The sequence below is a fragment of the Nyctibius grandis genome, chromosome W (genome assembly GCF_013368605.1).
Source record: "Nyctibius grandis isolate bNycGra1 chromosome W, bNycGra1.pri, whole genome shotgun sequence".
In the NCBI taxonomy this organism is placed as follows: Eukaryota; Metazoa; Chordata; class Aves; order Nyctibiiformes; family Nyctibiidae; genus Nyctibius; species Nyctibius grandis.
Window position 1 is genome coordinate 22271908 of NC_090694.1, and position 27972 is coordinate 22299879.

The following is a 27972-nucleotide window of genomic DNA, read 5'->3' on the forward strand; positions in this document are numbered from 1 at the left end:
ACTTTGGGACTTGACCGCAACCACTAAACAAGCATTCTCATCATACCATTAGCCATCCCTTAGTTATACGAGGAAAAAATTTTAAAAACATACTTCTTAAAAAAAATAAATCCATTCTCACAAAGTAAAAGAATATGAACACACAGATTTCATGTTTTCCATTACTGGTTGATGAGACAAAGTAAAAGATTTAACTAAATCAGCTCAAGTAGTTAAAACGCTATAGAAAAAACACACACATATTCAGCAGGGTGGTTCAGCACAAAACTTGTTTTCTGTCCTCTGCTCAGAAACTCTGAATCTTATTACACAGTGCAATGCATTTAGCCTTCCAAAATAAAAGGAACTCTACAGGTACACAGAAGGAAGATCTATTACAGAAGCTGCAAAAACCACAAAGGAGAAGCTATGCACGCTACTGAGAATGAGTCTTTGCCCTGTTCAATAACTGCTCACCTTAGGCACCTCTTATTTTTGATAGGACTCAAGCTCTACAGCCAGATGTCTTTTTTCTCAAATTCACTTACGTCCAAAATTTCTCAGCTATCCATATAAAATCTCCATGCATGAAATGACATGTACCAGACTAATGCAAATTTACAACACTGAACTAAGAGTTTGACAGAAGACTAGCCTTTTTTGCTGTCACGTGAAAATGAGCTTGAGCTTCCTGACTGATTTCAAGAACTTGCTTGTTCATGTACCTAGCTCTAAACAAAAGCCAAATAAGCAAACTGAGTACTGCTCAGTTTCTTGTGTTGGTAGCTTAAGGTAGTGCTCAGTTTAATACAAAGTTATGGCATTTAGATGAATAATGTGAATATAGCCAACTTACAAGAAGAGATGATAACAAGGTACATGAAGATCCCAGTGCAAGAAAGACAGGGACCTGTTGGAGCAGGTCCAGAGAAGGGCCATAGAAATGATCAAAGGGATGGAACACCTCTCCTATGAAGAAAGGCTGAGAGATTTGGGGTTGTTCAGCCTGGAGAAGAGAAGACTCTGGGGAGAGCTTACTGTGACCTTTCAATATATAAAGGGGGATTATAAGAAAGATGGAGAGAGACTTTTTACCAGGGCCTGTAGTGACAGGACAAGGGGCAATGGTTTTAAACTGAAAGAGGGTAGATTTAGATTAGGTATGAGGAAGAAATTCTTTACAATGAGGGCGGTGAGACACTGGAACAGGTTGCCCAGAGAAATTGTGGATGTCCCATCACTGGAATTGTTCAAGGTCAGGTTGGACGGGGCTTTGAGCAACCTGGTCTAGTGAAAGATGTCCCTGCCCATAGTAGGGGGGTTGGAACTAGATGACCTTTAAAGGTCCCTTACAACCCCAACCATTCTATGATTTTGACAAAAGCATCCTATTACTGACCAGAAGCCTATTGGCCATAATACAAATTTGTATTTTGTATTCTCTGAATACATTAATGTCTCAAAGAAATGCAAACTCCTTTAAACACATCTCAGCTTAAACTGTGTAGTACTTCACATCCTCTGAAATTGTAACAGGAGTTCACTGAACAGTGAATATTTCTCTCCCCTATAGCAGCTATAAATAGGGAGATGGAACAACATGGAATCCTTATGTTTAACATCTTTTAGTTTTATCCTTACAGAGTAAGGCCAAAACCAAAATTACCCAATGAATCTGCCTCCCTGAATCTATCTTTATTCAGGCAAATTACCTCAGCAATATAGCTTTTCCAATGTAAATGAAAAAAACCCACAAGAACTCTACAAACTACTTGTATGGTCCAAGTTCAATAGTATCCAGATGTTTGGAATTTTATCTAAACTTCAAAGGCAGGGGGCGGGCAGTGTTTAAGATGTCAACAGTACTACTTTATATCTCAGTCTGGAAAGCTTTTTCATTACTGCTAAAGCAGTACACCAATAAGCCTTGCAATCATTAGTGAGGATTTTGAAATCAAGACAAGTCCAATGATAAAGCATCAGAAACAAAGTGCTTACACAGTTCAAGCACATGTAACAAAGCTTGATTTAGCACTTGCATTAGTGGAGTAGTTAAACATACAATACACCAAATCTCCTCGCCTGATCCCCTTTTCACAGGAAAACTAATGTCAGAGAGAATATCGGGACTCCAAGCGGTAATAATGCAAGTACAATTTAAGACAGGTCAGACAGAAGCTTTATTAACTATGATCATAGTGAGAGAACATTCGGGCAGCATTTCCCCCTCTGCTCCCATGTTCTCTGACAAGTGGTTGCAGAGACCTCACTTAGATACTGTTTCAAAGAAAGGAAAGAGGTGAGGAAAATCATTCTAATGATAACAAAGCCAGATGTACATTCTTGGGAAGAATGAACTCCAGACAAACATTTATATGTTAATAAGACCAAGTACCCATGCCTGGGAGGGCTGGACTCCTTAAGTAGCTTGTCAACTGCCACAATTGACACTATGGAGAGATGGCTCTTGGTGGAGCTCTAGGAGTGGCACATCCAGTATTATCTTAGCTCAGAAGTGGGAGTTGGAAACAATCACAGACTGCTAACTTTTAGAAGAAAGGAATTTTCTTTTTGTTAGGATAAACTTCTTAGTCAGACCTCTCAATTCTTAAACATTAATAATTTTCCACCGCACTAAGATGATGTTCAGGTAAAATGGCAGTAGCATACCAGAGCTGTCTCAAACTGCTTTTCCTCCCATTCATTATAAAAAGCATCTAAAATAAAGTAATGCTTTTAAATACTAGCCAAGATAATTACAGATATTAAAAATATCAAGCAAATGCAGTTTTTATACCTCAGGAAACTCGTTTTAAACTTGAAGACTATAAACAGTGTTCTTACCCTCAAAATTGCATCAATAAGTTGTACATATTCCTATCTGTATAACAGAAGCATGTGAAAGACTATTTCCCTAATAGGTGCTTACACTAAAGTCCAGAGACAGCACAAAAAGGCAGTATAGAACAGAACAGAATAGACTATTTTTTCAGTTGGAAGGGACCTACAACGGTCATCTAGTCCAACTGCCTGACCACTTCAGGGCTGACCAAGTTAAAGCATGTTATTAAAGGCATTGTCCAAATGCCTCTTAAACATGCTGACAGGCTTGGGGCATTGACCACTTCTCTAGGAAGCCTGTTCCAGTGTTTGACAACCCCCTCAGTAAAGAAATGCTTCCTAATGTCAAGTCTGAACCTCCCCTGATGCAGCTTTGAACCATTCCCACACGTCCTATCACTGGATAACAGGGAAAAGAGTTCAGCACCTCCCTCTCCACTTCCCCTTCTCAGGAAGCTGTAGAGAGCAATGAGGTCACCCCTCAGCTTCCAAACTACACAAGCCCAGAGTCCTTAGCCGCTCCTCACAGGATATGCCTTCCAGCCCTTTCACCAGCTTTGTTGCCCTCCTCTGGATGCATTCAAGGACCTTAACATCCTTCTTAAATTGTGGGGCCCAGAACTGCACACAGTATTCAACGTGAGGCCTCACCAATGCTGAATACAGAGGGATAATCACCTCTTCTGACCGGCTGGTTATACTGTGTTTGATGCACCCCGGGATGCAGTTTGCCCTCTTAGCTGTCAGGGCACACTGCTGACTCCTATTGAGCCTGCTGTCGACCAGTATCCCCAGATCCCTTTCTGCAAGGGATGCTCTCCAGCCACTCCTCTCCCAATTTATACTTGTGCCCAGCGTTACTCCGTCCTAGGTGCAGAATCCGTTATTTGTTCTTGTTAAATTTCATCCCATTAATCGTAGCCCAATGCTCCAATCTATGTTCCAACATTAGTAATTAGACAAGTAATTAGACGCACACCATGCAAGCACCATATATTGGTGGTAAAAACATGGCAAACCACCACTGCCAACACAAAGGAATAGTTACAAACCAAAAAGGACCTCCATTATTTTCACTTCTTATTTGTGAAATATTGTCTGAGCCATGCAAAGATAAAACGTTCGCATGTAAAGCAGTCTTTGAATGGCTGTAAGCACTATTCCTTCAAGTGGTAAAGCTCATTAAAACAAATTCACAATAGAAATGCTGTTCTGCTTTTCCCTACAGGAATTTAAAGATGAATTGGAATACTAAAGTTCTGATGCTTTAGGATATCTTTAGTCCTGTGTATTTAATTTTTTTCCCCAAGATTAAAGGAAGAAATATACTCCCATAACATAAGATAAATATAAACCTTATCTTACTAAGGCAACAAATCAGCTGTGCAGAGGACTTTTCTTTCTCAATTTAGAATTCCAAACAGCTTGTACGGTGTCTTTACAGAGATTTTTATTTGTAAATGTATGATGATGTAAGTATTACTATGTCTTAATGACTTAAGACATTTGAGAGTAAATAAAAATATTTTAATATATTTTTTAACATATATGTTGCTGATCATCTCCTTTAGCAGAGAATGCCAAACATAACAAGCAAAGCAGCAACTTTGCTTACACAAATTATCCTGAAACCTCTAATACCACCTAAATGGCTTGTGATAGAAGCATAATTAGCATTAGTCATTCCCTGTCAAGTGCCCAATTCAAAGAGAGACAATTAAAAATTTCCCAACAATTTCAAGGGCAATACGTTCACACAAATCTTTCAAGTGAAAAATCAGTGTATCAAGTGTTTTGGGGTCAAGCACAGTTTGGTCTCAAGCAATAATGTGACTTCAAATATGTTAACAGTAATTAGAGAACAATAAGGGAGAGTTATCAGATTCTATATAGCATAAATGTCATTGAATGGATTCATACCCTTTACCTCTTTCTGACTATGGAATGACAAGTGCTACTGTTCTAACTAGCACATTCCATGAAATTCCATGTTTTAGACATCATTCAAAATAAACTCTGTACAACTAAGTTGCCATGAATACAAAAACAGAGGTTAATACTGAACAACAGCAATAAAAAAACCCAAACACACACACACAAAGTGATTGGATTTGTTTTATGCTTCTTCATAATAAGCAGCAAAGAGTCAAACTTTGATAGATCTGAGGAAGGAGAAAATATTTCTGGTTCAATTTCTTATGACTACAAAAATAAATATTTTCCATAATAAAAAGTCAACACAGACTCCCAAATCCCAGTCAAGAACAAAAGAATTAAGCATTTAATTGTCAGTTGGCCTGTGTTTTTTGAGCCTGAATTAATTCTGCCTAATGTATCCTTAAAATAGACTGTTAAATTCAATAGCAAAACTAGGAGCCATGTTTCTGAATGCTTCTACCTTACTCTCACAGAGAAAGAAAAAGGGTAAGACAACACAGAAATAAAATAAACATTCTTTGAGGGTGTGGACTCTAAGGGGGAGTACATACATTTCAACTGAGGGAGGTAAGAGGAGAGAACAGGAAGAAGGATGGGAGAAAGATACTAGCAATGTTTTTAATTGTCATATCAGATGGTACTCTCCATTCAGTCCATCAAAATTAGATGGACTCTTCAAAACACACCACAGCTGCTTATTTCTCAGAACATCCCCTGTCTTCATGACAGGCAGCAAAAGCTGGACATTTTAAAATTATATTTCAGAATCTGCTGTGGAAACACCATATAATCACATGAGAATTATTCTTGATCTGATAGCTCTTTCAGAATTACTTTGAGGGACCTAAAAATTCCAGACATGTTTATTCACATCTAATATTGCCCAATGTCAACTTTAAGAGTTTGGGAAACCTTGGGGGGCTATGATCTAGTGGCAATTACAGAGACTTGGTGGGACACCTCGCATGACTGGAATGTGGTCATGGATGGCTATGTCCTGTTCAGGAAAGACAGGCCACTAAGGAGAGGTGGTGGAGTTGCTCTTTATGTGAGTGAGCAGCTAGAATGTATTGAGTTCTGTCCAGGGGCGGATCAGGAGCGAGTTGAGAGTTTGTGGGTACGGATTAAGGGGCAGGCTGGCAGGGGTGATACTGTTGTGGGTGTCTATTACAGGCTACCAGATCAGGATGAGGAGGGTGATGAGGCCTTCTACAGGCAGCTGAGAGCAGTCTCTCAATTACAGGGCCTGGTTGTCATGGGGGATTTCAACTACCCTGATATTTGCTGGGAGGCCTACTCAGCCAGCCATCCTCAGTCCAGGAGGTTCCTCCAGGGCATTGATGATAACTTTCTGATGCAAATGGTGGATGAGCCAACTAGGAGAGGAGCGCTGCTGGATCTTATCCTCACTAACAAGGAGGGTCTGGTTGAAGAGGTGAAGGTTGAGGGCAGCCTTGGTTGTAGTGACCATGAGATGGTAGAGTTCAGGATCTCATGTGGCAGGAACAGAATATCTAGCAGAATCACAACCCTGGACTTCAGGAGGGCCAACTTTGGCCTTTTCAAGCAATTGCTAGGGGAAATCCCATGGGACAGGGTACTAGAAGGTAAGGGGGCCCAAGATAGTTGGTTAGCATTCAAGGACTGCTTCTTCCGAGCTCAAGATCAGAGCATCCCAGCAGGTAGGAAGTCAAGGAAGGGTACCAGGAGACCTGCATGGTTGAACAGGGAACTGTTGGGCAAACTCAAGTGGAAGAAGAGGGTGTACAGATCGTGGAAGGAGGGGCTGGCCACTTGGGAGGAATATAAGTCTGTTGTCAGAGGATGTAGGGAGGCAACTAGGAAAGCTAAGGCCTCCTTGGAATTAAACCTTGCAAGAGAGGTCAAGGACAACAGAAAGGGCTTCTTCAAATACATTGCAGGTAAAGCCAACACTAGAGGCAATGTAGGCCCACTGATGAATGAGGTGGGGGTCCTGGAGACAGAGGATAAAAAGAAGGCGGAGTTACTGAATGCCTTCTTTGCCTCTGTCTATACTGTTGGAGGCTGTCCTGAGGAGCCCCGGACCCCTGAGGCCTCAGAAGAAGTCAGGATAGAGGAGGAATCTGTCTTGGTTGATGAGGGCTGGGTCAGGGACCAATTAAGCAACCTGGACGTCCATAAATCCATGGGCCCTGATGGGATGCACCCGCGGGTGCTGAGGGAGCTGGCGGAAGTCATTGCTAGGCCACTCTCCATCATCTTTGCTAAGTCGTGGGCAACGGGAGAGGTGCCTGAGGACTGGAGGAAAGCGAATGTCACTCCAGTCTTCAAAAAGGGCAAGAAGGAGGACCCGGGTAACTATAGACCGGTCAGCCTCACCTCCATCCCCGGAAAGGTGATGGAACAACTTGTTCTTGGTGCTGTCTCTAGGCACATCAAGGATAGGGGGATCATTAGGGGCACTCAGCATGGCTTCACCAAGGGGAAGTCATGCTCAACCAACTTGATAGCCTTTTATGAGGACGTAACCCGGTGGATAGATGATGGTAAAGCTGTGGATGTGGTCTATCTCGATTTCAGTAAAGCGTTTGACACGGTCTCCCACAGCATCCTCGCAGCTAAACTGAGGAAGTGCGGTCTGGATGATCGGGTAGTGAGGTGGATTGTGAACTGGCTGAAGGAAAGAAGCCAGAGAGTGGTGGTCAATGGGACAGAGTCCAGTTGGAGGCCTGTGTCTAGTGGAGTCCCTCAAGGGTCGGTACTGGGACCAGTACTATTCAATATATTCATTAATGACTTGGATGAGGGAATAGAGTGCGCTGTCAGCAAGTTCGCTGATGACACAAAACTGGGAGGAGTGGCTGACACACGGGAAGCCTGCGCAGCCATTCAGAGAGACCTAGACAGGCTGGAGAGTTGGGCGGGGAGAAATTTAATGAAATATAACAAGGGCAAGTGTAGAGTCCTGCATCTGGGCAAGAACAACCCCATGTACCAGTACAAGTTGGGGGCAGAGCTGTTGGAGAGCAGCGTAGGGGAAAGGGACCTGGGGGTCCTAGTGGACAGCAGGATGACCATGAGCCAGCAGTGTGCCCTTGTGGCCAAGAAGGCCAATGGCATCCTGGGGTGTATTAGAAGGGGTGTGGTCAGCAGGTCGAGAGAGGTTCTCCTCCCCCTCTACTCTGCCCTGGTGAGGCCGCATCTGGAGTATTGTGTCCAGTTCTGGGCCCCTCAGTTTAAGAAGGACAGGGAACTGCTAGAGAGAGTCCAGCGCAGAGCCACGAAGATGATTAATGGAGTGGAACATCTCCCTTATGAGGAGAGGCTGAGGGAGCTGGGTCTCTTTAGCTTGGAGAAGAGGAGACTGAGGGGTGACCTCATTAATGTTTATAAATATGTAAAGGGCAAGTGTCAAGAGGATGGAGCCAGGCTCTTCTCAGTGACATCCCTTGACAGGACAAGGGGCAATGGGTGCAAGCTGGAACACAGGAGGTTCCACTTAAATATGAGGAAAAACTTCTTTACGGTGAGGGTGAATGAACACTGGAACAGGCTGCCCAGAGAGGTTGTGGAGTCTCCTTCTCTGGAGACATTCAAAACCCGCCTGGACGCGTTCCTGTGTGATATGGTCTAGACAATCCTGCTCCGGCAGGGGGATTGGACTAGATGATCTTTTGAGGTCCCTTCCAATCCCTAACATTCTGTGATTCTGTGAAACCGGACCAGGAGAAGAGTGGTAAAATGAATTCCCGACTCTGCCAAAAGTTTTCATTGCATTTTTAAGCAAGTCACATCTGGGAGTGGGATCTCTTCTAATTCACAAGGACAGTACTGGTAACAGCTAGGAAGGACTGTAAAGGACCATGTCTTATACTTGTACATGGTAAAACAAGTGATCACTAGACTCAAAAAGACAAAATATAAATGTAAACACAACAAGGGTAATCACAACTTATCTTACAGACAATTATATTAATGAAAAAATCAGGATTCACCTATATTGAGGAGAACCATGCACTAATTAGAAGCACAGACACAATGCCAAGCACAAAGCAGCTGGCTGACCTACTGAAACTATATCTTGGAATGTTGCTCTATATTTTAACAAAATCATTGAGGCTGCAGACACACACTCTACTGTTGTGAAAAAATAAGAAACAGGTTTGGCTTTCCTTCGTTTCTCCATCTTCGGTGTTATCCTTTATTTCTCAAGATGGAACTATTAAGTCTGTTTCCCAGGAGAGGTAGACTTCAAAAACCTGGATATTTTAGTCAAATGTATTTTTCTCCTCTTTTAAACCTAATTTACAGCAAATAAAAGCCTTTCCTTTGTAGGCAGGCAGACAGGACAGAGGAAAACTAGCTTTTTCAAAGAAGTCACCACATCTAAGTCTTTACTACTGATTTGGATTTCTAATTTACCTTGTCACTTGACCTAGTTGTGCTTTTGATAGCTTTTCCTCTCCCAGTTGTTTTTTTTATTTTAATAAAATATAATGAACTCACTATAATTTTAATTTATATCACATTGCAAGGTCTTTCTTTCAGCCTTCAAAATCTTCATTTTATAAACTCTGATGAAATCAATTACTGCTTTTGCTGTTCTTTTCAAAGAATTTGACCACTATCTGTGAAACTACAATTATAAACAAGTGTTCTATCATTCCTGCTTAGTAGTTGTATGTTTAAAAAAAAAAACCAACACAGACACACACACAAACATTATAGAGCTGGTTATTCAGCCCATGAAATATGATCAGCAGAAGCAGCAATAACAGCAAGGTCAGAAAATATATATATATATATATATTTTCAAGAATATATATCCAGATGTTGGAAGCTGGCAACACCCAAGCCTAGACAATGACTATGTCAAGAGTTCAGACTGACCAAACTTATACGACTTGGAGATATGTATCAAAAAGACAGTGATACTACATTAATCAGACGTGAGGATAAATTAAAGACTTCTCAGTTAAGATTAAACAAACTTCATACATATTTAAAGACCTAAATATTAACTGTTGTATAGGGATATTAAAAAGCAAAAATGGCATCTAAAGAAATCTGAGTGTCAATTATAATGATTTTGCATGGTGCAAAATGGAGGTGCCAATTGTAGTATAAAATATAATAAAATAACAATGGAAAGTGTGACCATCTAAAATAAGTCTTTTTTTTTTTAACTAAGAGGACAAATAGTGAAATTTTCTACTCAACACGTAAAGTAAAATTACCTATTTTCATTCACAAAAATCATCCTCTACATGAAGTTCACACTGTGATACCTCAAATCTGCTGTAATGTTATCATTCATTGTATATCACAATTAGATTGTTAGACAAAATTCTTCTAAAAGTTACCTTTAAAAACCTAATGTCTAAATTTTTTTGAACTCTCACAGTACCCAGCTAATGCTTAGAAGTCAACCATACTGATATTAAGTGCCAGGTCAAAGCCTATTTTCTTTTCTTTTCTATTACAAATAAAATTCTCCTTCCACAAATACTCTGGTGGTGTCAAAAAGAAGGATGACTCATATCAGTTGGCTGAATGAAAAGTCACCAAAGCAAATGTCTAAAACTCTGCACTGTGTTTCTTCTTTAAAACTATCTATTAAAAATACTTTCAGGAACTATCTTTGAAATCACTAGATGTTTCAAATGAGTGACAGCAAACTAACAATGCAAGCTAGTCACAAGTAAAAATGTTTTTGAAAGTCTGGTTTTGAAACTAAAAGGTTTCCAAGAAATCTTCCAATATCAGTTGCTTCACTTCTGAATGAATTGGGTAAATATTTAAAAGCACCATAATGGACTATCACTTGGGTATTTTAAAAATTAATTGAGCTTTCCCAATTTTATATGAAACTGATTTAGTTTCATGAGATTTTTTGGAAAGCACCAATAAACGATGGTCAGGATTAGATGATGTGCTGCACCATTTATCTACAAAGTTTTTCACTGTGCAGGTCACTAGTGAGTTTTGCAGTACAAAATAGGAAGGGCATAATTTCCCCGTGCCAAAGAACATGAAGTAATCCCAGAAGAAAGAAAACAGCTACAAAGAAAGTTACATTACTCATCTAAGTTGAACTAAAAAGCAAATAATTAAACAGAGGAATGAACAAACAGCATTCACTTTCAACATTGTGGTGGGTTGACCCTGGCTGGATGCCAGGTGCCCACCAAAGCCACTCTATCACTCCTCCTCCTCAACCGGACAGGGAAGGGAAAATATGGCTCATGGGTCAAGATAAGGACAGGGAGAGATCACTCACTGATATAAAAAGGCCTAAACTATAGGCCTCGAACCAAAGTTGACTTCTGAGTGAACTTCCTGACCAGCATCCTTTTAGCGAATCGACTATATCAATTTTAGGAATCGAACCCATAAACTAGATTTGTGTACATCCACAACAAGTGGTGTATTGTGTGGACAAAGCTCACGATTATATGAACCATGTTTATTGGAACATTCAGTGAATCTATGTAAATGGACAACCTTGCCTAAAAACTTTGATATGTTTGTAGAAATTGGTGCTAAGCATGTTTGTATAGTAACAGATAATCAAAATCTTACAGGAATGTATAATTTGACTACTCCGTTTGCGGGGTGTCTTAGAAATGTATCCTATCTCATTTGGCATGGACAGATGTATACCTTTCTTTCGGTGCATGAAGAACAACTAAACATGTACTGGCACCCCCAAAGTTTAGATCTTAGTGGAATCAGCTTATCCCTGACTCCATTGAAAACCATTATGGAGCAATCAGAACATTTGCGATGACACCTGGAACGACAAAATAAAACTCTGTCAGACTCTATGATACAGACTGTGATCGCACAGAATCAACTAATGTCATTAGCCAGCCAGGTGGAAAAAGAGACTTCACACCATTGGTGGGACCCCCAAAATGTTAAATTTTTTGATATATCCTCTTGTAATATTGCTAGTTATTATCATTATTATTACCTTATGTAATTGTTATATATGGTATCGTACCAAATGGGCAGAGTGAACATATTGGGCTCTTCCAAAGGGGTCGTAATCTTCACTCATAAGTCAAAGGACCAATTGATATAAAAAGGCCTAAACTATAGGCCTCGAACCAAAGTTGACTTCTGAGTGAACTTCCCAACCAGCATCATATCAGCATGAAATATGACCATGGGAATCGTCCCTGGAAACTGTCAAAGCTAGAAATAGAATAGTCAAAACAAAACTCCTCGGACACGCCCGGGGTCCTGGCCAGATCCAGGACGCGCCCAAGTGAGAAAGCCAATCTACCAGAAGTTTCTGTGCATTTTGATATATAGATTTGATTGTTAACCTGTATAAAAGCAGGACCCTCTCACAGCGCCAATGGAGACCTCACCTACAGAATCACAGAATGGTTAAGGGTTGGAAGGGACCTCTAGAGATCATCTAGTCCAACCCCCTGCCAAAGCAGGGTCACCTAGAGAATATTGCACAGGGTTGCATCCAGGCGGGTTTTGAATATCTCCAGAGAAGGAGACTCCACAACCTCCCTGGGCAGCCTGTTCCAGTGCTCTGTCACCTTCAAAGTAAAGAAGCTCCTCCTCATATTCAGATGGAACTTCCCATGTTTCAGCTTGTGCCCATTGCCCCTTGTCCTGTCACTGGGCACCACTGAGAAGAGTCTGTCTCCCTCCTCTTGACACCCACCCCTAAGGTATTTGTAAGTGTTGATAAGATCCCCTCTCAGTCTTCTCTTCTCCAAGCTGAACAGACCCAGCTCTCTCAGCCTCTCCTCATAAGAGAGATGCTCCAGTCCTCTGATCATCTTTGTAGCCCTACGCTGGACGCCCTACGAGTGGACGCACTGCGTAGGATTTCCCAATTGCCGGGAGCGGTTCTCCGATCCTTCGCTGTGACAGTGGCTCCCCAGCTGAAGCACGGATCTGGATGATGGTAAAATATTAGGGCAATTGGTGATGTATCTTTCTTAATCGCTATACTTGATTCTATGTAGTAATGATTAGGTGCATGGCCTTGTTTTCTTTCTTTTTGCTGCTTTAAACTAAAGTAAAAGTAAGCTTATCTTTTGAACCTGTTGTCTGTGTCCTTTGTGCCGACCCTGTCCACTGGTAAAACACTCACCCATTACCATCATGGGCAAAACAGACTTGACTTGGGGAAATTAATTTATTATCAATAAAATCAGAGTAGGGTAATGAGAAATAAAAACTAAATCTTAAAACACCTTCCGCCCACCCCTCCCTTCTTCCCAGGCTTAACTTTACTCCCAATTTTCTCTACCTCCTCCCCCCGAGTGGCACAGGGGGATGAGGAATGCGATCAGTTCGTCAGGGGTTGTCTCTGCTGCTCCTTCCTCCTCAGGGGAAAGACTCCTCACCTTCTTCCCCTGCTCCAGCGTGGGGTCCATCCCATGGGAGACAGTCCTCCACAAACTTCTCCAATGTGAGTCCTTCCCATGGGATGCAGTCCTTCACGAATTGCTCCAGCATGGGTTCTTTCCATGGGGTACAGTCCTTCAGGAACAGACTGCTCCAGCATGGGTCCCCCATGGGGTCACAAGTCCTGCCAGCAAACCTGCTACAGTGTGGGCTCCTCTCTCCATGGGTCTACAGGTCCTGCCAGGAGCCTGCTCCAGCACAGGCTTCACACGGGGTCACAGCCTCCTTCAGGTGCATCTACCTGCTGTGGTGTGGGGTCCTCCACAGGCTGCAGGTGGATACCTGCTCCACCATGGACCTTCATGGGCTGCAGAGGGACAACCTGCCTCACCATGGTCTTCACCACAGTCTGCAGGGGAATCTCTGCTCTGATGCCTGGAGCACCTCCTCCCCTTCCTTCTTCACTGACCTTGGTGTCTGCATAGTTTCTCTCACATATTCTCACTCCTCTCTCTCCGCTGCTATCATTCTGCACAGGTTTTTTTTTTCCCCTTTCTTAAATATGTTTTCACAGAGGTGCTACCACTGTCGCTGATTGGCTCAGCCTTGACCAGCGGCGGGTCCGTCTTGGAGTCGGCTGGCATTGGCTCTGTCGGACATAAGGGAAGCTTCTAGATGCTTCTCGCAGAAGCCACCCCTGTAGCCCCCCCTGCTACCAAAACCTTGCCACACAAACCCAATACAAACATTTTCATCAGCAAAATGCTGGACTGTAGAATTCTTAACTTGCAATTATAATTTCTAATCCTTGTCCTGCACACTAGTATAAACAGAATGCACAGCTAAAGCAGTCTGGCTTAGTTTATACAAGACCAAATACCAGCACACAGAACAATTCTTGACTGGTAACTTGATTTTTTGTTGTGTCATTGCTGATAATCCTTACTACCAAGTCCACAAGATTTACTGCGATTCCTTAGTCTATTGAGCTGCAAAACTTTGAATTAGCCTAACCAGTCATAAAAGGCTAAGTGGTTACTCATATTTTGAGTTTCTTCAAATAAAGAATTCTTTAAAATACTTTGACTAATTATTTCAATTTACGAAACACATAATGTAGCAATAATCTCTGTGTACATTTAGAAAAACCTTTCTGAAGTGTTTTTGAGAGATGCTCTTTCACAATTACTATCTGATCAATTTCTATAAAATCATTAAAAATTTTACAGCAAATTATAAATATATGGTGAATACATTACTGTTTATTTTCCAGCACTTCTGAGATGAGCAAAAGAGAAATTTTCCCCTTAAAGTGTTAGTCTATGGTATGGAATATCCCTTTGGTCATTTGGGGTAAGGTGTCTCCTTTTAACTTCTTGTGCACCCCCAGTCTACTTGCTGCAGGGGGGCAGCATGAGAAAGAGAGAAGGCCTTGACACTGTGTAAGCACTGTTCAGAAATAACTAAAACATCAGTGTGTTATCAACACTGTTTTCAGTACAAATCCAAAACATAGCACCATGCAAGCTACTATGAATAAATTTAACTCCATTGCAGCCAAAACCAGTACAACTTCTTATATGTAAGTCTGTACAGCGTAATTAAATTTATGTATATCCTTTCAATTCCACAGTTTCTATAATTAAAGCAATAATTCTTATCTTAAAAAAAACACAAAAAACCCCCACAGCCACAAACAGTAACAGCTTCATAAAGCCATGAGTACATAAGAAAAGCTATAAAATAAGGACACTTTTTTACCCACTAAAAAACAACAAACCAACCCCCCCAAATTCAGTAACACCTCACCTGCATCAGCTCTGGACCGCTGACCTGGTGATTTTCCAAATGGGGTCTTCATTCATCTGTGTTTAAGTGAGCAGCAAAGCTGCTAGACTAGGGTGAAAATCCGGTTCTTCCCAACTCCCAAAATATCTTCTTACTCTCGTAATACAACAGCTACTTATTAATCCACCATCCAATCACCAATTTGTTCTTCCTCAAATATAGGAGAAGCACTTTCAATTATATCGCTCTGAAAAACAAACCAGAAAGTATAGTCTGATTTGAGACCTGGTTAAAATAATCATTGAAGTGAAACAAAATATTTTTTCTTTCATGCTCAATGAGAAGTCTCTTCATATTCTGTTATTCTGGATGCATTCAGTAAACAGAGGGCAGGCAGGCAAGAAGACAGCCAAATATTAAGGCTCGTACTTTTCCTCATATTCTCAATGCAAGTTCTGTATCAGATCAAAGTCATCCACAGACAGATACACATAGAAAAACCTCATTAAAAAAAAACCCCAACTTTGCTTAGTATAGGGAAGAATGACTACTACTTTAAAAACCCTGCCTGAAAGCAGAAGAAACTGCACTACCTTCACCAGAGGTAAAGCACAAACCAACTACTTCCAATTGTTAGAAAACAAACCAAAATGCTTCACACCTACATATCAGCATTCCTTCTCTACAGATACGTTAAAAAAACTGTAGAAAAAATAATAACACTTAAAAGGTAAAAACCACAAAGATTCTATTACAACACTCAAACTACCAATTTGTTAAGTCATTAGTTTATAGAAGATCTGCAAAAGTCATTGGTGATTCACTACACCTAAATTCAGATTCCTGAAACATTTAGTAATCACATTCCTCTAGATTAGGAAGATATGGGAGGACAACGCTTTAGTCTTTTCCAAGATTTAAGTTACAGGCACTTGTTATCACCTAAAATTTTGAAGAATTACAGATCAGCTATTTCAGACTAGTGTTTCTGGACAGCAAACATTTCTCCTAATTAATCCATTCATTTCAATGCTGCACAGGGCCAAAACAACAGGTTAGGTCAGGTCATCCTTTTAGCCTGGTTTCCTTAAGAAATGTGATTGCTGTAATCATGTTCTGTGTAATCTGTCAGTTATCGGTGGCCTTCTCCCTTTCACTTTTTTTCTTCCCAACAGTGGCTTTGGAACCTGCTGTTAATTTTGACAAAAGGGTAAAAAACAGAGGAATGTCCCTAACTAGTGACCCAGCTGTGGGAAAAGGTGTACCTTATGTTCGTGCCTTACTGAACAACTGAATATACAAGGATATGCCTTCAGGTATGGTACAAGTGCTATGCTGAAACTTGCATTTACATCTACTAACACTTTGCCAGTTCTTCCATGAATCACATCCAATAACTCCTAGGAATATTAGATAAATGCAGAGGAATATTAGATCAATGCAGAGGAATATTCCTAGGAATAAAGAGCAATAGAGACACAAACAAAATGAAATACTAGTTCCTGGTGTTTCTAGTTTAAGCAACTATTTGGCAATTTGTAGTTTTTGGAAAGATCAGTGCTATATTTGGAAGAACTAACTTTTTAGGCATTCAGTCAGGAAGCAATAAGAATTTGTGAAATTAAACTTAAATATCCATTTAAAGGAACTTATCAGTTTTCCCACATTTCATCTCTTCCTGAAATCTACCCATTATATACACAGTTATGCTGAACAGTACCAGAGGAACAATATTCAAGGTTTAAAACACATCTGAAGAAACAATAGGAAGCAATTAGCTTGCCTAATTATTTTACTAGAACACACGAAAATTTTTTATACCGAAGACATCAAAAATATTTCACTATAGTTTAAAATACACTTCCATATTCAGTCTCACAAGGACTTTTCAACATGCAAGAGAAATTAACTTTTTTTCCTCCAGATGAGATGAGAGATTACAGTTTAGAGAGAATCAACTATAATTTAGCATTATACTTGTATACTAAACAAACAACAAAAAACCCCAACCATACACACATGAAAAACATCAGCACTTAATTAAAATACCCTTTTCCAGTAAGCTGTTGATTTGTCATCCAGGAAGTTGCAAATATTTCATAATATCTGTATGTATTATATGTGAGGTTTTTTCAGATTTCCAATCTATAGCTGCCAGAGACCAATGCTCTCTGACCAGGCTCTTTATATATCCCATGCACGGTGGGCATGATGTTTAATATCAAATTTACTTTTTTGAAGACAGTTGTCACGGTTTAAAGCTAGGCCGGCTATTAAACCTGTGGCAGACGCTCTCTGTTAACCCTCCCCCCCACCCGAAGGGAAAGGGAAAAGGGAGAGAGACTTCTGGGTTGGAAAGTTAAAACAGTTTTAATAAACTATAATAATGAAAAAGAGTATAATAATAATAGAAATAATCAAATATATACAAATATATATACAAACCCAAGATCGAGCTCCCCTGAAATCAGCCACGTCACCACCGGCACTGCAGGGCAAGCTCCGGGAAGGCCCAGGCTGGGCCCAGCGATGGACAGGAACTGGATTCAGGAAAGCACGGATCGGGATCGGGGGCAGCAGGAAAACAGACAGAGTCCTCTTCGGACATCGGCCATAGCAGAAAGAGAGCGAGACCCTCGTGATCCCCCCGCTTTATACTGAGAATGATGTGTATGGGATGGAATACCTTCGTTGGTCAATTTTGGGTCACCTGCCCTGTCCGCTCCCCCCTGCAGCTGCGACCCCCCTTCGGCTCTTCACTTGTAAGCAGTGAGGAATTTAGCAGTGACCTTGGTTTCTCTAAGACTAAGTACAGCAAGAGCCTTTCCGCATAACATCCCTACTGGTGCCTCAGCGATAACTACAAACTTCGAGCGTTATCAGTCCTGGAAGCAGACACTGTCTGCAAAACATGCAGTTAGTTTCAGAAAGTGCAGTTACTTAGAAGAGACTTAGCTGAAAGTAAAAATCACTGAAAGGAAAATTGGCCTGGTTTAGGCCAAACCAGGACAACAGTTGATGTTACATAGGATTTCTGATTTAGCAGTGATCCAGCAATATACCCAAATCACAGTACAAGTGTAAGTTACACTTAGCAAAATATAGCAAAACCTGATTATTTACTTGATTATTATGATAATTTTGTATCATGTTTGAATGTTTAAAAACCCTTATTACTAAACAATTATCTCAATCACGTGTATTGGTGATACAAAATGGAGGTGAGACTTGTCGAAGAATAAGACTTCGATAAGTCTCAAAGGGGGGAATTGATATCGGTTAGGACAAACCTCAGTAAAGATTAATGGCAATTACTGGTGGCCACAGTATCGATTGGAAGATGGTGAGAATTGGCCTGAAGATGGGTCTTTAAAGTATAATACATAATACTATTTTGCAATTGATGTTGTTTTGTTGAAGAACAGAAAAATGGGATGAATTACCATATGTGGATTTGTTTTTCACCTTAAGAAATGATTGGGAGACTAGAAAGAAGTGTGGGTTGGTGGATTCTAAACATCAAAATGGAATATATCTGATTGAAAAGAAAAATGATGATCCTTGTTGCACAGGTTGTAAAACTAGGGGAAATGGTTTAGAAGGAGGCGAGGAAGATGTTCAGTTGTTGGTTGCACCTTCTAAGGCCAATGAATCTGAAAGTTCAGATGAGGAGAAAGCTGTTAGTCCAGTAGCTGGGAGAACAAGAGGTCAGAAACCTAGTGTTCAAGCCCCTCTAAGACAAGCAGTGGGCCCAGAAGGAAATCCTGTGTATGTGCATGTTCCCTTTACTACCTCAGATTTATTAAATTGGAAACAGGCAGTTGGGTCTTATCGAAATAACCCAGAAGGGATGTATAGCACTGTCAAAACTGTGATGATGATAACTCATAAACCTAATTGGGGAGATATACAAGGTCTTTTAGAGTATCTATTTACTCATGAAGAAAGGAGGACAGTCCTAGAAAAAGCTAGGGAATGACTACCAACAGCATGGAGGGGTACCAAATGCTGACACCTATCTCCCAAAAGAAGATCCAGGGTGGGACCCTAACAGAGATGAGGGATTAACGAGAATGAAAGAATATCAGAAATTAATTTTATATGGAATCCAAAATGGGGTAAAAAACCCAAGAATTTAGCTAAGCTATATGAAATAAGATAAGGAGACAAAGAGACCCCATCTGCCTTTTACGAGAGAATGTGTGAAGTAGCTCGAAAATGGAACATGTTGTTTATTGGCCAATCAGCATCAGACATTAGGAAGAAATTGCAAAAAGTGGATGGTGCAGACGGAATGACAATTTCACAATTAATGTCAATTGCATATAAAGTTTATAATAATCAGGATGAAGTGGAAGAAAAACAAAAAGACAAAGCTGCAGGCTTCCTTGTTAGCTGCTTTGGCAGAAAGACAAGGAAGAGGTAGAGGAAGAGGCAGAGGAAATTTACCAAGTGGATTTAGGGGCCGAGGAGGAGGCCGTGGAAATCTGAGGGGGAATCGGTGCGATACCCTTTTAAGACCTAATCAATGTGCCTATTGTAAACAGGATGGACATTGGAAAAAAAGATTTTCCACATCAGTCGAATAGTCAGGAAAAAGGGACGGAGACAGCTGCTGAGGTATTGGCAGAAATAGGATTAGATTGAAGGGGACCGGAGGAATCTATTAAAGTTTTCCCAGACGATACTCTGGTTCCAGTGAAGCTGGGGAATGAAACAATAGACTTTTTAGTAGATAGTGGAGCAACACAGTCCATGCTTACAGACTGTAAGGGACCATTAAGTAAAATCAAAACTAGTGTAATTGGTGCCACCGGGAAAAGGACTCTAAACCCATTTTTGCAACCAATGGAGTGCACAATCAGAAATACTTCGGTAACTCATTCCTTTCTCTATATGCCGGAGTGTCCCCTGCCACTGTTGGGGCAAGTTTTATTATGTAAATTGAATGCACAAATAACCTTCTCTGAAAATTCTGTACAGTTACATATCCCCCCAGAAAATGCTTGGAAGGCACAGATATGTTTGCTGACTCAATGTGAAAGTGATGAAGATGCAGATATCCCTAAAGAAATATTGAATGCAGTAATACCATTGGTATGGGCATCGGGAAAACCAGGACAAGCAAAGAATAAAACTCCAATTAAAATTGAATTGAAACCTGGAGCTCAACCGGTAAGAAAAAAACAATACCCTATAAAATTGGAGCCGAGGAGAAAACTGGAACCAAATATCAACTCCTCCTTAGAATATGGATTGTTACAAGAATGCCGATAGGAATTTAATACCCCCATCTTATTGGTAAGAAAACCTAATTCTCAAGAATATAGATTAGTGCAAGACTTGTGAGAAATTAATATTCCTACAGTCGATGTCCACTCTGTGGTACCAAACCCCTATACATTGCTTGCTTCTATCCCTGAAAATGATGTGTATTTTACAGTTTTAGATTTAAAAGATGCTTTCTTTTGCATCCCGGTGGATGAACAGAGTCAACTCATTTTTGCTTTCGAATGGGAAAACCCGACTACTGGATGGAAAACCCAATTATGTTGGACTGTAATGCCACAAGGACTTAAGAATAGTCCCACGTTATTTGGTAATGTTTTGGCAAAAGAATTGGAACAATGACAAAGTGACAAGGAACATATAACTTTGTTGCAGTATATTGATAATTTATTAATTGGTTCAAACAATTACAGCGAGTGCCTTGAAGCTACAATTAGTTTACTGAATTTCTTAGGACTTGCAGGATATCGTGTCTCCAAGAAAAAGGCTCAAATCGCAAAAGAGTTCGATATCTGGGATTTTACATAATGCAGGGACAAAGGGAGTTAAGTGCAGAACGAAAAGAAGCAATTTGTAGAATTGTGGTACCCACCTCAAAGAAACAATCGAGAGGATTTTTAGGCATGGCTGGATGGTGTCAGCTGTGGATCCCTAATTTTGGACTGATTGCTAAACCATTATATGCTGCTATTAAAGGGCCAGAAGGGCTGTCGGAATGGACTGCCAAATGCCAAAAAGGGTTTGATGACATCAAAAAGAGACTAATGGAAGCTCCTGCATTAGGACTTCCAAATTCAGAGAAACCCTTCCACCTATATGTACATGAGAGGCAGCAAGTAGCCCTCGGAGTCCTAACCCAAATGTTGGGAAGTTGGAAGAGACCGGTGGGGTATTTTTCTAAACAGTTGGATGAAGTCAGTAAAGGATGGCCTGCTTGCCTGAGAGCTGTTGCTGCAGCAGTGATGTTAATTGAAGAGGCCAGGAAACTGACTTTGGGACAACCTAGAATTGTATTTGTACCCCACGCTGTGATCTCTCTCCTAGAAAATAAGGGACGCCATTGGATTTCTCCCAGCAGATTGGGTAAATACCAGGCTGTCTTGCTGGAGCAGGATGATGTCACTCTTTCAATATCTGCTACCTTAAATCCTGTGACTTTACTGCCAATTTCAGAACAAAATGAATTACATGACTGCTTGACAACAATTGAACAAGTTCATTCTAGCAGACCAGATTTACAATCTCTTTCAGATTTCGATTTGGAACTATATACAGATGGGAGTAGTTTTATGTCTGAAGGAAAGCGATGTGCTAGGTATGCAGTAGTGACTAGAGACCGTATTCTGGAAGCTGAGTCCTTATCTCACAACACTTCAGCTCAGAAAGCTGAATTGATTGCTTTGATTCGAGCTTTAGAAATAAGTACTGGAAAGAAAGTTAATATATATATACTGACTCAAAATATGCCTTTGGAGTGGTCCATGCTCATGGGGCAATTTGGAAGGAAAGGGGCCTCCTAAACTCACAAGGAACTCCTGTTAAATATGGCATTGAAATTATGAAATTGTTACAAGTTGTTTTACAGCCAGAAAAAGTTGCAATAATTCATTGCAAGGCACACCAGAAGGGAAATAATGAAATAATCAGAGGAAATTGAAGAGCAGATGCAGCAGCCAGAGAAGCAGCTCTAAAACCAAAAGTAGAAGGAGCTCTATTTCCAGAATGGTGCTTGGATTTGACTCCCCCACAATATACAGAAAGAGAGGATCAACTGGCTAAACAATTAGACTGTACCAAAATTGAACAAGGATGGTAGATGACACCTTTAAAACAACTCCTAATTCCTGAAAGGACAATGGAATTTGTATTGAAGAAATTGCACCAAGAAACACATATGGGCTCTGATGCATTAGTTCTTGTTGCAAAAATATACATCATAGGACCAAAAATGCAAAGCCTTGCAGATATAGTGGTAAAGAAATGCCCAGTATGTTGTGCGAATAATTTAAAAATTGAAAAAAAGACCCCAGAGGAAATATAAAACGAGGAATAACATCCGGAGAGTACTGGCAAATAGAGTTCTCAGAGTTACCTAGATGTAATCAATACAAATATCTGCTAGTTTTATTAGATACTTTTTCTGGTTGGCCTGAAGCTTTCCCCTGTCACACCAATAAAGCTAGAGAAGTGGTTAAGATAATGCTAAAAGAAATTATTTCAAAATTCAGCATTCTAGAGGGAATATCTTTGGATAATGGACCTCATTTCATAGCAGAAGTAGTACAGGGAGTATCTAAATTTCAAAAGGTAAAATGGAATCTCCATACTCCATGGAGACCTCAGTCTAGTGGTAAAACAGAATGAATGAATCAGACTCTGTCCTGGTTTGGCCTAAACAAGAACAATTTGCCTTTCAGTGATTTTTACTTTCAGCTAAGTCTCTTCTAAATAACTGCACTTTCTGAAACTGTGTGTTTTGCAGACAGTGTCTGCTTCTAGGACTGATAACGCTCAAAGTTTATAGTTATCACGGAGGCACTGGTAGGAATGGTATGCAAAAAAGGCTCTTGCTGTATTTATTCTTAGAGAAACCAGGGTCACTGCTAAATTCCTCACTAATTACAAGTGAAGAGCCACAGAAGGGTCACACAGGTAACCCAAAATTGACCCACGAGGTATTCCATCCCATACACATCATTCTCAGTATAAAGCAGGGGGATCACGAGGGTCTCGCTCTCTTCTGCTATGGCCGGTGTCCAAAGAGGACTCTGTCCGTTTTTCTCCTGCCCTCGATCCCAATCCGTGCATGCCTGAATCCAGTTCCTATCTGTCGCTCAGACCAGTCTGGGCCTTCCCGGAGCCTGCCCTGCAGTGCCAGTGGTGATGTGACTGTCATGGGGGGAGCTTGATCTTGGTTTTGTATATATTTGTATATATTTAATTATTTCCATTATTCTTATTATACTCTTTTTCATTATTATAGTTCATTAAACCAGTTTTAATTTTCCAACCCATAAGTCTCTCTCCCTTTTCTCTTTCCCTTCCCCTTCTGGGGAGGAGAGGAGGGTTAATAGAGAGCACCTGCTGCCGGTTTAATAGCCAGCCCAGCTTTAAACTGTGACAGACTCTTAACAGACTAATTTCAAAATTATGTCAGGAAGCCCACCTTAAGTGGGTAGAGGCTCTACCTCTAGCCTTATTAAGGATTAGGATAACTCCAAGAATTAGAGAAAAAAAGTGAGTCCCTTTGAGATACTATATGGGAAACCATATCCTGTTAATACAATTACAACCAAGGGGGATCTGATGCATATTAAAGAGCAAGAGACAGTTAAAGAGTACCTAATTTCTCTTTCGCAGAGTTTATCTTCTTTACATAGATACTTAAACCAGAGAATGCCATTGCCGTTGGATACCCTTGTCCATCCCTTCTAGCCAGGAGATTTAGTCTATGTACGGAGTTGGAAAGATGAACCATTAAAGGAAAAGTGGAAAGGACCATATACTGTGTTATTAAGAACTTACACCGTGGTAAAAGTAGAAGGGGTGGACTCTTGGATTCATTATACAAGAGTCAAAAAGGCACCTCTCCCGGAACAGAAGCAGTGGACTTTGGAGTCTACAGGAGAGCTGCAGTTAAAGATCTCAAAGAAGAGTTTACAGTTCCTTTTATATTTGGACTGCTGCTACTTCTGAGTTACAAGTTTGTGAATTATATATAGAACACTGAAAATTTTTATGTTGCATTTGATTATAATAATTATAGCAGTGTGTTTAGTTTTACCAATTGTCAAGAAAATTCATATCGGGAAGATCCAAGCATGATAAAATTGAAGATAATATTAGTATCACTGATTTATCAAAGTGTGAACATTTGTTATGGCAATTTGGGAGAATCCACAATGTTAGTCAGATTACTGCACGTTTGCCATTTAGCTAACGGGACAGGCAACAAGTAGCTAAATCAAGTCGTAACTTGAGAGAAGGAATGGAAACTGGGTGGCTTAATAAAATTTGACATGGTTTAGGGTTCTCCCTGACAGGATGGTTACAAAGCCTATTGCAAAACCTGATTATTTACTTGATTATTATGATAATTTTGTATCATGTTTGGATGTTTAAAAACCCTTATTACTAAACAATTATCTCAATCACATGTGTATTGGTGATACAAAATGGAGGTGAGACTTGTCGAAGAATAAGACTTTGATAAGTCTCAAAGGGGAGAATTGATATCGGTTAGGATGAACCTCTGTAAAGATTAACCTAACCCATTCTTTTATGGTATTGTAAAACAAGGGATCCTGTCTCCCAAGGTGAATGATGGTCTACTCAGTTAACAACCTGTTAAGAACTACTTAGTGTTGCCAAATATAAGTGAAACTAGAGGAAAGGTGATTCCGGCAGGGGGAGATCATGACTACCGACTCATGGACCACCGACTCAAGAAACCCACTGAGCTAAAAGAAGGAGGAAATAAAATAGCAAAGAATTCTAATGTGGGTGCGTAGTCATTAGCATGATAGGCGAGGAAATTTTAACCAATTAAATAATAGAATAACAATGAATATGTATCAGATGATTAAATATGTTAATATTTTGTGTATAAATAACTGTCAGTTTGTACCAACGGTGTGCAGGTTTGTACCTGGCACCTGTATCTGCGCATTTATGTAATAAAGGAAAATACCTTGACTGTGTGTAAATTGGGTGATGCACACCAGGTGAATGACCCACTTTTGGGACTACAGTAATAAGTCTAAGAATACCATGTTCCACACAAAAGAAATTTGTAATGTGCTTCTGACAATCTAAGTAACAATAAGCCATACTGTTAAGGAAGAATGGAAATTCCTTGTTAGAAGGATGTACATAAGATGACTTATGAAACAATAGACTTGTGAGGGTAATTCTGTTGACAGCACTGGAGTTTAGTATTTGAGCAATTTAAAATGAAAAACTGCTAAGTCACTTCAAAATATTTCAGTATGACTTCTGAAAGTCAGCCTTTTTAATAACAGTTTAGTGAACAAATTTTAAAACTACTACTTTGTTCTTTCATATAGCAAACAAAACACAGGTAGCTTTTTTTGATCCAAACTGACACATCCAAAATACACTATAATAGCCTTTACAGACTACCAGTATCTTTTAGAAAAGCATCACAGCCTACCAGTTAGGCACTGATTGTCCCCACACCTGACTGCACAGGTCACCAACAGCTCAGTTGCAGGTTTCATTTAAAGAACATTTTTCTGATTAGCCATCAGCTACAACTACTCACCAGCCCAAGTGTTTTGCTTAAAAAAAAAAAAATACTCAGTGTGCTTTCTTTCTTAGGTCAGAATACACTTATGAAAAACAATGTGCAAGTTAGATGAATACTTTATATGATACTGTTCTAATTATTTTGGAGTGTTTCACACGGGAAAGGTTAAATGATGGATTAAAACCAGCAAGGCCTACAAATTGTCAGTCATCATACTAGTTTTAATGATAATAGTACAATCATGCTATCAGGGTAAGGAGGAAGACACAATATCAAGACAAGAAAATATAGCTATATTTAATTATTATGTTTTTTTCAGCATAAAGGTAAAAGATGGGGAAAACCAGCATGTACACTCAGAGCACAGATTATGCAGTTTTCCTCATGAACCAGTTTAATCCCCTCTGTAAACCCTTAATTGTAAACCACATGAAACTATTCTTCTGTGAACAAAGTAATTCTGAAAGGAAATATGTCAGTTGAAGAGATTTCTTGGTACGTAATATTTCGATTTCCATAACTCAATTCAGAATTGCTGATATACATTTCAGCTGAAGTAGTATAATGGTTTCGGCACTAAAGTTGAATGAGGCAAGTCTGTTATTTAGATTCCCTAATTCTTATAATTTGAATAGAATGGGTGACCCTATGCAAGTCTTCTGTACACCCCCCCCCAAGACAATCAATGTTAAAATATCTCCTAAATAACAGGGGGGAATATAAAAATATACACCTGCTTTTAGTTTGTGTTGGACATTTTCACTCTCCTGAGGTATGAAAATTCAGCCACTCAAATTCCAAATCTGCATGAAAGTATCCTACAGACTCATCTGGCATATCAATTACTAAGAATTTTTTTTCCCTAAAACTAGGATTTAGTAGGAGTAGTAACATCTGACATCTGGGAAGAGAGATTATAGTAAACTAGCTCTGCGAACACAAAAATTATTTACAACTGACAACCACAAAGTGCAATACATTTCAGTGATGGATTTATCAGTTGACAGACCCCAAATCAAGCACTACTTTCCCTCCCCTCTGATATCCTCTACAGCTTTTCCTCTATCCACAGATTTATTGTTATTTGCCTAGAAGTGTACAGAAACAAGCAGTACTGGTATACAACTGTGCGTGGGTGTGTGTATATATATTTATATATAAAAATAAAATTTCAAATTACATTTACTCTAAGATGCCATATTGATGTAACTGTAGATTATTAAACAGAAGGTTGAAATAATCTGAAATTTGTACAAAATGTCCCTTGTTGACAGGGTGTCTATACAAGTGACTCTTGTTGACCATGGAACTATAAATGCTGTACCATTACTGCTAAAAGGAAAAAAAGTGCTACCTAAAGTTCATCTGGTTTTCTTTCCCTTTTTAATATGAAAATATCTAGAAAAACAATGCACTGTATACAGATGTTTTCAGTAAAAGCCAGCATAATAAAATACATTCTACCACCACCACAGTTAAAACATCTTAAAAAGTGAAGCCAGAAGAAAAACAGACCAGATTATATTCAGATAAATACAGGCTTTTATCTTCAGCACATGCATACACTCAATGAATTCTAGGGATAAGATTATAATATTTTATAATGATCCTGGAACTGAATGAAAAAGTTTTTAATATTTTTGTAAACTTTTATCTTTCAACTTTGTTTCAACAACATCAAATGCAAGAGAAAGTACATTGCAGTTTAATTTATTTTTAATAACAATTTTAGCATAAGCAAATGGATAAATTAGATGAGGATTTTACCATATTGTAGAGCAAAAAAAGGTTTTCTGAGAAGGTCTAGAGACAAGAACTCCCTATTATAGCATAAAACTACAGAAGCCGATATAATTTAGGAGTTCTAAAAAGTAAAAAAAACATATTGGAAGAACAATTAGTAACAGTAATATTCAATTGAGCAATTATCCCAACATTCCCCCCCGCCTTAGGTAATATTCCAATTGTTTCGGAACTAGGTAAGTAGCTTTACAAAGGATATTAACCTTTCAGAAGCCTTCTATCTGAGACAATAGTTCGAACAAGTTTTGTCTAAATCACCTTTCAGCACATGTCCTTAGCTTAGCTCTGCTGAAGTTAGACATAGCATTTCAGGTGAAACATGAGGTTCATGATCTTGAAGCATTAGCGTAGTTTTACGAGAACACATGTAAATGGTAATCCTCAAAGACTGCATTTAAAGTCCATTAAAAAAAAAGGACAGAGACAGAAATCCTGAAAGTACCATTCCCAATGTTTCCTGCCATACTTGTTCTTCTCCTTGAATTAGCAAGATATAGTTGTTACTGAGACAATCAGTATAGTTTGTTCTCTATTTCCACTGGATTTTCCTCATGACATACATTGTTAAAGCACTCAGTGAGTCTCTCGCACTTCATTCAATTTATCATTTAAGAGGTGTTATTTTTGCAATAGACATATTTTGAAATAATCACAGATGGAGTGTATACTTAACTCAGGTAGCAGTAAAGGCAGCAGTAAGA

At 39.6% G+C, this 27972-nt stretch overlaps 1 protein-coding gene across 3 annotated transcripts in view; it reads right to left on the reverse strand.

The window, feature by feature from the left end:
* The window catches only part of LOC137675782 (spindlin-Z), a 118205-nt gene that overhangs the window by 22602 nt on the left and 67631 nt on the right, over positions 1-27972 (reverse strand). For 2 of the 3 annotated variants that reach the window (XM_068421998.1, XM_068421999.1), the window contains exon 2: positions 14932-15157. In XM_068421998.1, coding sequence (XP_068278099.1) covers positions 14932-14983 — 52 coding nt within the window. In that variant the 5' untranslated portion in view covers positions 14984-15157. Of the gene's footprint in view, positions 1-11403; positions 11429-14931; positions 15158-27972 lie in introns of those variants that run through there. The other variant, XM_068422000.1, reaches the window with a different exon arrangement.